General features: G+C 42.1%; 1 protein-coding gene across 3 annotated transcripts in view; it reads left to right on the top strand.

Annotated features, from left to right (window-relative positions):
• The window catches only part of CCDC18 (coiled-coil domain containing 18), a 110,103-nt gene that overhangs the window by 81,176 nt on the left and 12,976 nt on the right, over positions 1 to 15,951 (top strand). For all 3 annotated transcript variants that reach the window (XM_077452901.1, XM_077452899.1, XM_077452900.1), the window contains 3 exons: positions 3,236 to 3,437; positions 6,131 to 6,230; positions 14,529 to 14,645. In XM_077452901.1, the coding sequence (XP_077309027.1) occupies positions 3,236 to 3,437; positions 6,131 to 6,230; positions 14,529 to 14,645 (419 nt within the window). The remainder of the gene's footprint in view (positions 1 to 3,235; positions 3,438 to 6,130; positions 6,231 to 14,528; positions 14,646 to 15,951) is intronic.

Below are 15,951 nucleotides of genomic sequence, written 5' to 3'. Positions count from 1 at the left end.
GGTGGAGGAAAGTAAAACTAAAAAAACTAAAATAATAAGGTTGCATAAGTGTGCACACCCTTAAACTAATACTTTGTTGAAGCACCTTTTGATTTAATTACAGCACTCAGTCTTTTTGGGGTATGAGTCTATCAGCATGGCACATCTTGACTTGGCAATATTTGCCCACTCTTTTTTGCAAAAACACTCAAAGTCTGTCAGATTTCATGGGCATCTCCTGTTCCCAGCCCTCTTCATATAACCTCACAGATTTTCAATCGGATTCAGGTCTGGGCACTGGCTGGGCAATTCCAAAACTTTAATCTTCTGGTGGTGAATCCATTCCTTTGTTGATATGGATGTATGCTGTAGGGCTGTTGTGATGCTGAAAGATGAAGTTCCTCTTCATGTTCAGCTTTCTAGCAGAGACCTGAAGGTTTTGTGCAAATCATGGTAATGTCACTGTTGTGCCATATTTTTTCGACTTGATGATGACTGTCTTCACTGTGTTCCATGGTATAGCTAATGCCTTGGAAATTCTTTTGTACCCTTCTTCTGATGTATACCTTTTTAACAATGAGATCCCTCTGATGCTTTGGAAGCTCTCTGCAGACCATGGCCTTTGCTGTAGGATGCGACTAAGAGAATGTTGTGAATTTCTTAGGCTGGGTTCACACCGCTGCGATGCGGGAACGCCGCGAATCCGCGGCGTTTTCCCGCATCGCACGACTCCCGCCGGCAGTTCACACTGCCCTATGCGAACGGCTGGGAGTGTCAATGATATGTTAATGACACCCCCAGATCCGATCGCATATCGCAGTGCGATCTGCCGACTCACACAAGAATCGGATCGCATGGTGTGAACGCCCATGCAATCCGATTCTGTTGCGGACGAAAAAAAGGGTCCCATGCGAGTTTGCTGCGGGACCGCTGCGAGTTCAGCCATACTATCTGTATGGCTGAACTCGCAGCGCTACGGAGATCGGATGTGATTTGCGGTGCGAATCACATCCGGATCTCCCCCCGCAGCAGTGTGAACCCAGCCTTATGAAAGAAAAGAAAATGTCAGGAAAGATCTACTAGAACAGCTGAACTTTATTTGGGGTTAATCAGAGGCACTTTAAATGATGGCAGTTGTGTAGTGACTCCTATTTAACATGAGTTTGAATGTGATTGCTTAATTCTGAACACAGCTACATCCCCAGTTATAAGAGGGTGTGCACACTTATGCAACCACATTATTTATTTTTTATTTTTACCCCCCTAAAATATTTGTTTGTTTTTCAATTTAGTTATACAGTTTTTATAGGTCACATTAAAGGTGAAAACTTTTCTGAAATGATTAATCTTTGTCTAATTTTTTTACATCACATAAACCTGACATTTTAACAGGGGTGTGTAGACTTTTTAAATCTACTGTGTATTATTATTTTTTTACCCTTTAGGCTATATCAGTGTCCAAAAGGTCAGTTCTATTAAAGTGGATTTTACATCATATATGTTTTTTTATAGTATTAAAGGGGTTGTAAACCCCCATGTTTTTTCACCTTAATGCATCCTATGCATTGAGGTGAAAAAATATCTGACACTGATCAGCCCCCAGCCCCTCTGTTTTACTCACCTGAGCCTGTAGGCACTCGACGTGGGGAGGAGCCGCCAGGGGGACCCAAAAAGTCGAGAATTGGGGCCACTCTGTGAAAAACAAACTGCACAGTAGAGGTAAGTATGGCATCTTTGTTATTTAAAAAAAAAAAAAAACGAACAAAAAAACAAGGGTTTGCAACCCCTTTAAGTGCATTCATGCTAAGTAATGTGGTATTGTAACACAGGAATTTAAAGCTGGACCCAGACAGAAATTTGTCAGGTTCAGACAGGAGGGGCTGAATTTTGATTTGCGTGTGTTGCCGTCCCTGCTCAGCAGAAGTCGATCGTTTAATTGCCTTCTGTCCAAGAGACATGCTAACAAAAACTTTTGTAGATCAGCTGATCAGTTCTGATGGTGTCCCACTGTCAGAATATTTCCCAGCAGTAGGAATTCCTCCATCCACCATTTGTGTGGAAGGAAGAATCTGCCCACAGTTTGAAAGAAAATAAAAAATTACCAGTCAATGGCCTAACCTATGGCATAACCCAGGTTCTGCATCTACTTCCCTGGACTGAGATCGTAGCATAAGCTTTGCCATACTTTGTTTCCCACCGGCTGAAAGAGAGAGTGTCACTTGTTTCCTCCCCTCCATGCTAAACAATGTGGATCAAGAGATCTCCATTGCCAGCTATTATATTCCAAATAACCGAACAGTGACCGCATCTGAGAGAATGCAGTTACTGTTCAGCTAATAATTTTTAAATTGACTTTTGTCCTGCTAGGTGATGCTTGCACGGCTACCCATTGCTTGAAATTCATTCAATTTAGCAGGAATCAACCAAAACTCTAGACCTGTATAGTCAGCTTTAGAGACAGTCGTTCAAATCCTAAAGCCTTAGCTTTGTTTACAGCTGCTGCAGCCCCACACTAGCTGTTCAAGGCTTTAGGGTAAAAGAGCTTTAAAAAAAATACTATTGATTTATACTTTTGACATACTGTGAATTTATTTATGGAGACTAGTATGAAGTTCACTTTAAATGCAGGTTCAGACTTGTACATTGGCTTACTAATTCATGTATTTATTATGATGGCAATGGAAATTAGAATCTCAATATACTGTTTAATGTTCTTTTGATTTAACAAGCATTGTTTAATGCAGAAGCCTACTGAAACAGTTCAGTTTACAGTATATTGCCAAAAGCATGTGGACATTCCACCAATCTATTACGTTTAAGTGCACAAAGATAGGTCCATGAGTGACCTGCACAGAGCCCTGACCTTGATCCTATTAAATACCTTTGTGATGAGCTGGAAAGCTAATTGCGAGCCAGGTCTTCTCTTCCAACATCAGTACCTGACCTCACAAATACTGATTTGGCTAAATGGGCACAGATTTCCACAGACACTCCAAAATCTTGCGGAAAATATTATTAGAAGAGCAGAGGTTGGGCACCAACTCCATGCTATTGGCCATGGTCCTAGAATATAATATAGATGCGATTGGTCAGGTTTTCGCAGACATTTGGATATATAGTGTGTATCCATTAGGATAGTCCTTTACAGTACACAGCTGTTAATAAATAATTAAAATAAATAATTAAATAAATTAATAAATATATTGGTTGTTCCTCTGATATTTGAGAAGTAAATATAATTATTTTCTTGTTTTAGTCACCTTGTTACAAGAAAGAGTGAATAGAGCTGAAAGGGATCTTGACAGAAAAGAAGAAATAGAAATGGAGCTTCAACATTTGCATACGCAGTTGCAGGACAATCTCAAACACGTTGAAGAACTTCAAGAGACACTTACAAAAACCCATCTATTAGTGGAAGAAAAGGAAGTCATAATACAAGCCCTTACAGAAGAATTAAGGTAAGCGAAACCCTGAAATGGTTACACATTTAGGGTGTTATCTGTAGAAAGGTCACCTTTCCTACCTCTGCTGGTCTGACTATTCTATCCTATCTAAGTAATGTATTTTAAGCAACAATCTTCTAATAGTGCACACAAAATCTTACCTTTGAGGCTGGAGAAATGACTGAGCTACAGGCTCAATCCTGCCCACATGTTTTGGCTGTTCTATTACCATTCTGGCAGAATATAATATGCAGCTTGCATAGCACAGTGACATAAAGTATTTTAAGAGAATGGATGGAGGGGTCTGCCTGCTGCTTTCTGCTCAGAACATATTAGTAGCAATGTGACTCTTCCAAACCTAAGTGTGGTTTCACCTAGGGGAGAAGGGATCACCGCTCCAGGTGGATATATGGAAAACAGACTCTCCTCAGAATTGGAACACCAGGTGCAGGCTAAGCATTTAGCAAACGAGGTAAGGAAAGGTTCTGGACAGCCATACACCGGAACATAGCCTTTATTGTAAAATTAAAAAAATACAAGCCACAGCAAAAAAATGGGACAGGCGAACTGACGCATTTCACACTTAACACTAAGCACTGTTAAGTGTGAAACGCATCAGTTCTTCTGTCTGATTTTTTGCTGTGGCTTGTATTTTTGATATTTTACAATGAAGGCTATATTCTGGAGTGTGGCTGTCCAGAACCTTTCTTTACCTCACGTGGTTCCATCTAGTATAGAAATTTCAAAGCAGAAGGCTAGGCTGCGGTAACCTAACTCCAATATTTTTAGGAAATCTGATAATATAGGACATTTCTGGATTGCCACTTAAAGATTAGGGAGCATTTTGCATAGTAAAAGGTGTTCAGATGTTTCTCTTTACAGAAAAACAAAGTTTCCAACCAGAAAAGTATGTGGTACATAGGAACAGACTCTTTCGTTTCCCTGTCTGCGTTGTAATATGATGGCAACCAAAATCTAGTTGCTATGGGCATTTCAAATGATTTAGAACAGCAGATTCATTTATTTAGGCCCCTTTAACACATGCTGTCCATTTGTCCATTTTTCATACATCTGTTGACGGATGAAAAAATGGACATCAGCAAATTTCTATGGAAAAACTGATGTAAATGGATGATCATCCATTTACATCAGTTTACATCCACATCCGTCATCATCCGTTTTTTGAAATTGATCAAAGCTCCGTTAGAAAAAGCTGATACCATATCATCCCGCTTCAAGGTATAGAAGACCACAGGGTTTATTTACTAAAACTGGAGAGCACAAAAGCTGGTGCACCTGTGCATGGTAGCCAATGGGCTTCTAAATTCAGCTTGTTCAATTAAGCTTGAAACCTGGAAGCTGATTGGTTTATATGCAGAGCTGCACCAGATTTTACACTCTCCAGTTTTAGTAAATCACCCTTAAAAAGTTTTTATCCTTATTCTTTCAATCAGAAAAAAAAACTGCTTTGTGCATTAAATGGGCCTATTTTTTTTTTTTTTTTTGTATTCTAATTTGGTTTCATATTATTACTGGACCTGGCTTCAAAGCTGCCAATTGCCATTTCACTGTCTTTTGAGACTCTGTAGCCAGTAAGAGCAATCTCTGGACAGGGGGATGGCAGTTGATGGAGCTTAGCAACCAGTAAACAAAGTTAAACTTAATCAGACAGGTGTTTAAGGATCTGTGCCAACAAGCTTTTGTTTGCTTCAGACAGGTTTGGTCAGAAGGTCCAAGTGCACCCTTTAGTGTATTCTGAATAGTCTAAAGCTCCATACACACTATTAGCAGATTTTTGTCTTCAGATTTACTAAAACCATATAATATGAGGTCAAACCTTAAGAGTTTCAATTTATATGCGTTCAGGCAGTCCCTTGCACTACATGGTTTTGGTAAATCTGAAAACAAAAATGTGCAGAAAATCTAACAGTGAATGAGGCTTAAGAAGCATCTCGTATTGATGTTCAATGATGTCATTGACGCATTCTAAAGCTCGTTGACACATATTAAAAGTAATATGAGGCATCTTTCGGTATCTTGTTTTATATGTTTACTTAAATAAAGTTTAAACAGAGAGCAGGTTCACCCAATGGTTTGTTCACAAAGATATTTCAGTGTCTGTTGAAGTAAAACATCTGTAGTTTTTTTTTTTTTTTCTATAAAGAATAGGAGTCATGCTCCCTACAGAGAATAGTGCAAACACTTATACATAATTACATTATTGTGCTGCTAATTTTAGCGGCGCTTTACCGCTGTTATAGCGATGCTTTTTGGACGCTAGCGGGTCACTTTTAACCCCTACTAGCGGCCGAGGAGAGGATTATAAGCTCCCAAAAATCTCTGCTGCCTAAGCGCTTTGCAGGTGATTCAGCAGTGTTGCCCATTGATTTCAATGGCAGGGGCGATTTAGGAGCGATGTATACAACACTCCCGCAACGCCCCAAAGATGCTGCTTGCAGGACTTTTTTTTTTTTTTTCCCGTCCTGCAAGCACACCGCCCCAGTGTTTAAAGCACTCGGGCTTTCATACTGGGGCTGCAGAAGAGGTAGTTATCGGGCGCTTTTCAGGCACTATTTTTAGCACAAAAATGCCTCGGTGTGAAAGTAACCTTACTAACCTGATAAAAGAGAATGTGTATTAAAGGGACATTTTATTGGTTGGTAAACCTACCTTTCATGTTTTCTTTGTTTTTATAATGTAAAATAAAGGGCATGTAAGAATGAACTGGATGAGAGAGACCACGAGCTGCTGGATATGGACCAGGCCCTGAAAGACAGGAACTGGGAGCTAAAACAGAGGGCAGCCCAGGTATGTCTGTGATCTCTTCATGCTGTGTGAACTGACACTAATCAGTATTTTAAAGCCCAGTTGAATTTTAAAGAGGAACTAAACCGCTCCTTCATTACCTCTACCCCACCATTCTTCCATGCTGACATTTTCATAGAACCCGCATGAGTGCAGATGTGCCGCTGGTCTCTTCCAGGCATTTAGGAGCTGGAAGAAACCAGTGGCACATTTGTGAAACGCAAGTAGATTTCCATGAACGCGCACAAATGCCACCAACTTTTGGTAGATGGACAATATAGCACCCAGCAGAAGTGAACTACACATGTTGCAGTTTAGTAACCTACTGCCTCCTGATATAGCTGTGATGTAGCAATCCCAAGAGGCAGTGGGGCCCAACCTAGGCCAGACAACAGGAAGTTCTGCCTCCCAGCAGAAAAAATTAACTAAATGGTAAAAAAAAAGAATACATTTTGTTAGCAATTGTGTAAGGAGGAGGGGGAAGGCACAAAATAGAAAATAATTGTTTGAGTTTAGTTCCGCTTGAGTTTTAAATCGGCTAAATACATCCCAGGTTCACCAAAACCAAAAGATCTTCGTTTTTCTCTAAAACAAAATTGGAATTTTGACTGTAATATTCGCTTCCTCTCTAGCGTTGTCCCTCAAAGACTTCAAACTGTCTCTTGCTGTTGCTACTGGTGTTCTAGTTTGAAAAAAACACTCCTCTTGGGCACATCAAGCTAACCTGGGCAAGAAATACTGCTGTACTGAACATTGCTTACACATCGTTACTGTGTTGCTTTTCAGTAAAGATAAAAGAAATACCTGAGGGAAAAATAGGAGGACGTTGACACAGTTTGCTGTTACAAAAAACAGTTTTCTGTGTTCAGATGTGGGTATTGCGGGTAGACACTCTCTACTTCAGATATTTCAAGTCCACAGACATTACTAAGGTTTCCACTAAGCCTTGCTGCCCTTCTCACACAGGGGTAATCCAAAAGCGCTACATGCCAAAAGACAAAGTAGGGTACACCAGCCTACTGCATTAACCAAAGACAAGAGGTCACACCAGCCTACTATGTTAACCAAAACACCATTTATTCAAAGGATAGTATCAGTTGATTACACACACAAGCGTACATTAAAAAAGGGCTCATCGCAAATAACTGGAAAGAGGAATGACCAGAAGCACTGTGCTTGCTCCAGATGGGCTCGTAAGATGCCACAAAGGCCTGTTGATGCATTTTGAGGGTGCCCCCTCTTCAGAGTTCTTCTTTTGAGGCCTTTGTGATGGGCCCCTTTTTTTGAAAGTTGAACTATGTAAAAAAAAAAACGGCAAACAGGCAGAACGTTTAATGCATAAGAGACATACTTTTTGTCTCTTCTGTATTAAAGTTACTTACCTGCCTATCCGCCCCTGTACAGCAGCTCACTGTAGAAATTCAGCAATGCCAATGCCGACTGAACTCCTGCGCAGTGATGTCATAGTGGCCTGGCCAATGAAAGAGGCTGGCAGCCGATACCTGGAAGCTGGCCACAAGAAGATAAAAGCAGCCAGCTGGTAGCTCCAGGACACCGCATCACTGGAGCCAAGGAGAGTATTGTTCTGCTTTAATGTCTGAGAGTATAACTATTTTGTTCTTTGACTAAATTTGTGTTTTGATTAACGCAAAATCTGCAGGACCAGATGGCTGAAACCTAAAAGTCCTTAAAGGACTTGGTCAGGTAATAGCAAGAACATTATTCCTAATTTTTATGGACAGCTTACAGACTGGAATGGTACTAGCTGATTTACAAAAGGCAAATGTGTTACCAATATTTTAAAAATGGCAAAGATATACTTGTAAAGTACAGGCCAGTCAGTCTAACATCAATCATTTTTAAACTATTGGAGGGGATATTAAGGGACTGTATTCAAGAATTTGCATATAACAGTATCATTAGTAGCAATCGGCACAGATTTATGAAAGTGCGTTCCTGCCAGATCAACCTGCTAACATTCTATAAGGAAGTGAGCTGCCATTTAGATAAATGCCTGTGGATGTGGTTTATCTGGATTTGGCAAATGCATTTGATACAGTTTCCCATAAATGCTTAAGTTACAAATTGAGATCTGTTGGAATGGACCATAGGGTATTTACCTGGATAGAAAAATGGTTACAGGGGCGTGTCCAAAGGATGACTGCGACACACCCAACCGGGACAAGGGGCTTTTGGAGAGGACTGCAGAGTAGCCTCTTGCCTACTGACTACGGACCCTGGCATTTGAGGGAAGCATTCAGGAAGATGTCCTGCATATAATGCAAGATGACATTACCACATTTAGCAGTCAATGAAGCCATGATGGTCTCTGCCAACTTGAAACGCAGTGGGAAGATGGATGAGTCTGTCACATGGTAAAAAAAAAAAAAAGCGTGTACTCAGAATGATCTGGAGTGGTAAGTGAGGTACCCCAAGGATCTGTCCTGGGACCAATTATTATATTATGTTATTATAGATACAATTATATAATATGTTCAGTTTATTTATAAATTATATAAAAGCTGGCATATATAGCTCAATGTCAGTGTTTTCTGATGATACAAAGCAAAGCAGGGCAATAACTTCACAGCAGGATATAAAAACCTTACAGGAAGACCTCAATAAAATAAAGGGGTGGGCAGCTACATGGCAAATGAGGTTTAATGCACTGGGGGGGGGGGCAAAAATTTGAATGGAAGTTACTCAGTAGGCGGAGAACCATTGGGAACTTCCAGAATGTAAAAAGATCTGGGGGTCCTAGTAGATCACAGGCTCAGCAATGGCATACAATGCCAATCTGCAGCAAGCAAAGTAAGCAGAATATTAGCATGCTTTAAAAAGGGTATTTATGCAAGAGGTTAAACGATAATTCTACTGCTTTACAAAACTCTGGTCCAGCCGCATCTTGAGTGCCGTGCAATTCTGGTTATCAATCCTCAGGGTGTGCTGGAACTAGATAGTCCAGAGAAGGGCAACAAAGTTAACAAGGGGACTGGAGGACCTCAGTTACCAGGAATTACTACGAACACTAAACTTCTCCCTGGAGAAGCAACGTTTGAGAGGAGATATGGTAGCGATATACAAATTATGGCAGAGAAAAAACTGCGCTGGACAAAAAACTAACACAATAGACTAAATAGCAGCAACACCAAGTGTAATACACACAAAATAAAACAAAAATCAAAAAAGGTTGCGCTCCAAGCTAAACAAAAATATACAGTAAATACGCATTTGGACGAAAATCGATAATTAATTGATCTCATATCATGAATATGAAAAGCAGATCCTGGTGAAGAATTATTTTGGTGAAATTTAACTAATGTCCAAAGAAAGAGTAACAGTGTCCAATATTTAGTACAATATTCGGTGACAACTTTTAATAAATCCACAATTGAAGTGACTTTGCTGGATGAATCCCACCACCAAGTGAAGTGCACGCTTACCAGCTATAAGATATTGGTTGCCTGTGGCTATTACCCAGCCGGGGCCTTTTCTTCAATCCGTTTCAGTGCACGATCTGATTGTCGCATCTGTAGGAGGGTCCCCCGGTCTAAGCTGTATCCGCACAACAAATCCTCCGCTGGCAGCCGATACCGAAAAAAGTTTGGTGGTGCAAAGAGGCTCAAATAAAGAGAGATGGGATGGCCATAGGTAAAACCCGTAGGACATTTATTAATGTAAAAAACAGACGCCGTAGGCTTATAAAAACAAGCACAACAAGTAAAAATAGCGGCCAGGCCGGCTGCAATACACACGGTGACGTCGGTACGTCGATCCTCCGGCGCATTTCGTCACAGATTTGTGACGGCATCATGGGGCACTAATGGGTAGTGCCCCATGATACATATGCACAGGACTCTGTGGCTTACAAATTGGTCAGCCAAGTTACTATGCGAGAAGAGAGAAAGGATGTTTGGGGAAGCTTTTGATAAGTATAGCCAAAAGATTTCTGGGGGTAAGAGTACCCTTCTGCCAGTTAAGGAAAAGAATAGACGGCCTTCTTTCAAGACTTCCCCTCCTGTGCATGAGGCAACAGCCTGCAGGCATTATCGAAGGCCTCTGCCATCAGGGACAAAGGGTAAGCCTCATAACCAGACACAGGGCTACAAAAAGCCCTGGGGTCAGAAGTCCACAAGACAGAATCCCAAGGCTTCCTTGTGAAGGGGCGCTCAATCGAGTGGGGGGAAGACTGTGGTGGTTTTCAGAAACTTGACAAGAGGAAATCCAAGACAAGTGGGTCCTCTCTGTAGTAGCTTTAGGCTACAAACTTGAGATCCAAGAGTTTCCACCATTGCGTTTTCAAAAAATCAAACATTCCCAAGGACCCAGTAAAGAAAAAGTCCTAATTTCTGGCACTGGACCAATTACTGTGTCAGGGAGTGATAATAGAGGTTCCCTCAGAAGAGAGGGACATGGGGTTTTATTCAAATCTCTTTACGGTACCAAAACCAAATGGAGATGTCGGACCCATTCTAAATCTCAGGAATCTGAATCACTTCCTAAACATTTGCTCCTTTCGAATGGAGTCGATTCAGTAAGTTGTTTCCATCCTACGGGGAGGAGAGGTTCTAGCATCCATGGAAAACAAGGATGCGTATCTACATGTGCCAATATTTACCGCTCACCAGGAGTTTCTGCGGTTTGCAGTAGAGCAGCGCCACTTTCAGTTTGTGGCCTTGCCTTTCGGGTTAGCCACCGCTCCCCGGCGGTTTACAAAAGTGTTAGTCCCAGTACTAGCAAGACTAAGGGGCCAGGGTATAGCAGGAATAGCATACCTGCTACTGGTAGATCAGGCAATAGCAAGGTTAAATCTAGTGGTGTCCAGAACAGTCCGTTATCTGAGCGAAATCATCTTTACAGCCGGTAAGAAGGCTACAGTTTTTGGGCCTGGTCATAGACACAACCCAGGAAAGAGTGTTCTTGCTTCAAGCAAAGGTCAACACTCTGAGAGAGCTGGTCCAGGTGGTCAAGGCAAAGAAGGGCCCTTCCATTCGCCTTTGCATGAGACTACTACGGAAGATGGTAGCTTCCTTCGAATCGGTTCCCTATGACCAGTTTAATTCAACACTGTTACAACACAGCATTCTGTCTGCTTGGAACAAACGGATCCAAGCCTTGGATTATCCAATGAATCTGGCTCTAAAGGTACGCCAGAGTCTCAACTGGTGGTTGATGACCAGGAACTTACAGAAGGGGAAATCCTTCTTTACAGTTTCCTGGAAAGTAGTAACAATGGATGCCAGCCTATGGGGCTGGGGAGCAGTTCTAGAAGAGACCACTGTTCAAGGGAAGTGGTCAGAGTCTGAGAAGACCTTGCCCATCAATATTTTAGAGATTCGGGCAGTACGCCTGGCTCTAATAGCCTGGACGTCCAGGTTGCGGAATACTCCTGTCAGGATACAATCCAACAATGCCACAGCAGTGGTCTATATCAATCACCAAGGGGGCACCAGAAGCCACGCTGCCCAAAGGGAGGTGGACCATATTCTGTCTTGGGCAGTGAAAAATGTTCCTTTCCTATCTGCAGTTTACATTCCAAGATTGGAAAATTGACAGGCAGATTTTCTGAGCAGTCAACAGTTGTTGCCGGGAGAATGGTCTCTACATCCTGATGTCTTTTTGGCCATATGCCAAAGATGGGGTACGCCGGACGTAGATCTATTGGCGTCCAGGTTCAACAAGAAGTTGGACAACTTTGTGGCGAGAACAAGGGATCCACTTGCACTCGGAGTAGATGCATTAGTGATCCCATGGAATCAGTTTTCACAGATTTTATGCATTCCTTCCAGTTCAGCTGCTACCACGGCTGCTTCATGGGATCATGGAAGAAGAGAAGCCAGTAATCCTAGTGGCCCCAGCATGGCCCAGAAGACCCTGTTATGCAGGAATTGTGAGAATGGAAGTAGGGGAGTCTTTGACTCTTCCAACTCATCCGGACCTGCTGTCTCGGTGGCCGGTATTCTGTCCTGCCTTACAAAAGCTAAATTTAACGGTGTGGCTATTGGAGCCCACATTATAAAAAATTGGGGGCTTTCAGGTTTGGTAGTAACCACCCTGATTAATGCCAGAAAGTCAGCCTCCAGGACCATTTGTTACAGGGTCTGGAAGGCCTACATCACTTGGTATGAAGCCAAGGGATGGCACCCCCTGTAGGAATGTCATAGGAAGAATTCTGGCCTTTCTACAATTAGGAGTAGAAATGAAGCTGGCCTTGAGAATAATCAAGGATCAGATTTCGGCCTTGGCAGTGTTTTTCCAAAAGCCGCTTGCGTCGCACTCTTTAGTCCAGGCATTCATACAAGAGATAACCCCGCCAGTTAGACTACCCTTGTGCCCATGGGATTTGAATCTGATTTGGTCGGTGTTGCAAAGACAACCCTTTGAACCTATACAGAATGTTCCTTTGATCCTTTTGACAAGGAAATTGGTATTCCTAGTTGCGATAACCTCTGCAAGAAGAGTATCAGAATTGGCTGTATTCACCTGTAAAGAGCCATACTTAATCATTCACAAGGATAAGGTTGTGCTGTGTCCGCACCCAACCTTTTTGCCAAAGGTAGTGTCTGGGTTTTCATCTGAATCAAGATGTTTCCTTACCTTCCTTTTTCCCAGAACCTTGTTCTGCAGAAGAAAAATGATTACATTCTCTCGATGTAGTGAGAGCAATCTAAAAGCCACCGCTCAGATACGGAAAACTGATGTTTTGTGTTGCTGGAAGGCCCTAGAAAGGGTCAGGCAGCATCGAAATCTACTGTTGCTAAGTGGATTCGTCAGGTGATTAGTCAGGTTTATGGCCTGAAAAGAAGGGTTCCTCCCTTTAAGATTAAAGCAAACTCTACCAGGGCAATCGGTGCTTCATGGGCAGTGCATCACCAAGCCTCTGTGGCTCAGGTTTGCAATGCCGATACTTGGTTGTCAGTACATACAATTTACGAGATTCTATCAAATGGTTGTAAGATGGCAGGAGGACACCGCCTTCGGGCGCAGTGTGCTGCAGGCAGCAGTATAGGCCCTCACGCCTGGCGGTGGCTATATGTGCTTTGTGTCTCCCTCCCCCCAGGTGGCATTGCTCTGGGACATCCCATATAGTTTTTACTAATATGGCGCTCTTTGTCCCGAGATGTACGATAAAGAAAATAGGCTTTTTATAACAGCTTACCTGTAAAAATCCTTTTCTTGGAGTACATCATGGAACACATGGGTCCCTCCCCTCTTATTGGGATATGTGTATACATTGCTTTGCTACTAAAACTGAGATACTCCTGGTATGGGAGGGGTTATATAGGGAGGGGCACTTCCTGTTTCCTTTTTGGTTATACCAGTGTCCATTCACCTAAAGGTGGCCTATAACCCATATAGTTATTAATATGATGCTCTGTGTCCAGTGATGTACTCCAAGAAAATGATTTTACAGGTAAGCTGTTATAAAAATCCTATTTTTTCCATTCTGAAGTTTCCCTTCAACCACTTTGCATATTATTTTATATGTACTGTGATTCTGAACTTGCCAGATATGCTTCACAAATCTCCCTCCACTAAGTCTGGCTGCAGCCATTTTAACTCTGGGCTGCCTGTTCACTTCCTGGATTTACACACACACACACACACACACACAGAGGCACACCTCCAGCCCTGCAGTTTTCATTGGCCCTCTTATGACTCATCCACCTCCCTTCCTGGCAAACCGAGAGAGAGCTGTGCATGATGTCATAAGCCTAGGCTAATGACCAGACAAGAAAGCGGAAGTCAGCTGTATAAGGTATTTACTGGCATGTTTTACTATCCAAAGTTAAAACAACAAGGGCAGAAGATTTAATAAATGGAATGTTGGAAAAAATTACCGAAGGTCCACTTTAAGAAGGACCAACTTTGTGTTATACATTAGAGGGCTGCCAAGTTTCTGGTGCAATAGAAAGTACTAGTTAAAATTACTGTTGTGATTTGAAAACAAATTTCCCCCTAATGCATATAGCTACAGACATGAATGAGGACTTGTTTGAATGTGCATTCACTGCTTGTAATAATCTGCACATTTTCTTTAGAGACTCATTGGGGCATTTTCTGTGTCCCCTCCCACCTGCATCCAAAGGCATTTTGAAGTATACTACACATATGTAGATTTTCATTACTCTGGTACTTGTGGAGATCACAATAAGCGTCCTCTTATGTCATTATTGTGTTTAGTTACCTTTTGTGTGATTGCTGTCATTTTGTACAGCTGGAAGGGAAGTCCTGTGCTGTCACCTAACCTATAGATATTATTTAGGAATCTCACTTTGCTATATTTTTCGCTTTCTGTAGCTAACCCAACTGGATTCAACCATTCGGCAACACAAAGAAGAACTGGAACAGAAAATTATTCACCTGGAAACTGCCTTAATGAAATCTGAACTGGAAACAAAAGATCGTATGTCACAGGTTAGCAGTCCTTGCACTTGACTTGCTTGTTCACTTGAAACCCAATTGCAGTTTATAGCTCTGTAATCAGCAAAGCTTGCGATCCCTGCCGATTTGATGAGCTGTAGCTCTGCTTAGAGGGGAAGAGAGGTGGGGGATCGGACATTGAAAGAAGAATGCTGCAGAGCACAGGGGCTTTTTCTACAGCATACTGCCAAACAGGAGTTTTCTATTGGGGGTTAGGAGAGGTGTCCAAAAAAACAAAACAAAAACACCATAAGTAAATTATCATTTAGACCCCTTTCACACTGGGGCGTTTTTCAGGCGTTTTTCATGCGCTTTAGCGTTAAAAAATACGCCTGAAAGAAGCCGCAACTGCAATCCCAATGTAAAAGCCCGAGTGCTTTCACACCGAGATCCCTTTCATACTGGGGCGCTTTTCAGGTGCTTCAGCGTTAAAAAAAGCGCCTGAAAGAAGCTGCAACTGCAATCCCAATGTAAAAGCCTGAGTGCTTTCACACCAAGGCGCTGCGCTGGCAGGGCGTCAAAAAAAGTCCTGCAAGCAGCTTCTTTGCAGCGCTTTTGGAGCGGTGAATACAACGCTCCTAAAGCGCCCCTTCCCATTGAAATCAATGGGAAGCGCCTGTAAAACGCCAGAAAAACGCCGGAAAAACGCTATTGGCAGCAGCGTTTTGTGGGCGCTTTTAACCCTTTATTTGGCCACTAGCAGGGGTTAAAAGCACCCCAATAACGCTCGAAGAACGCTGGTAAAGCGCTGCTAGTTTAAGCAGCGCTTTACGAGCGTTTTTCGGGCGCTGACATTGTGAAAGGGTTCTTAAAGCACTTGGGCTTTCACATTGGGACTGCAGATGAGGCTTCTTTCAAGCGCTTTACAGGCGCTTTTTTTAACGCTAAAGCGCCTGAAAAACGCCCCAGTGTGAAAGGGCTCTTACTATTTTGAGCCACATTGATTTAAATTGCATTATTTTCCCCAAAACTAAAATTGGGCTTTTAAAGGGTTTCTAGAGCAGTTGAAAATCTCACCATGGATTAAGAGTACAGGATCATGTGCAGGTGAAATCTTGCATCATGAAAACACTTTTTGTATGTAATCACTCTTTTACATCTCAGTTTTTGTGCTGTAATCACTAAGGGAATGTCATTAACAAAGGGATGAAATTCACTGTCATTCATGTGGTAAAAGGGCCTGTAAGTTACTCCCAACTAGTCAGAAAAATGGTCAAAGTGTAACTTTAAGTAATAAATAAAAATGGCTGAACAAGCAGGATATTTCACGCAGAAAGACATGCTTTGTCTTTTCTGCATT

Source organism: Lithobates pipiens, unplaced genomic scaffold (genome assembly GCF_037356315.1).
Source record: "Lithobates pipiens isolate NorthernLeopardFrog02 unplaced genomic scaffold, aLitPip1_a1.2 Scaffold_23, whole genome shotgun sequence".
Lineage (NCBI taxonomy): Eukaryota > Metazoa > Chordata > Amphibia > Anura > Ranidae > Lithobates > Lithobates pipiens.
The sequence above is the reverse complement of the archived record's forward strand: the minus strand, read 5'-3'. Positions and strand labels throughout refer to the sequence as shown.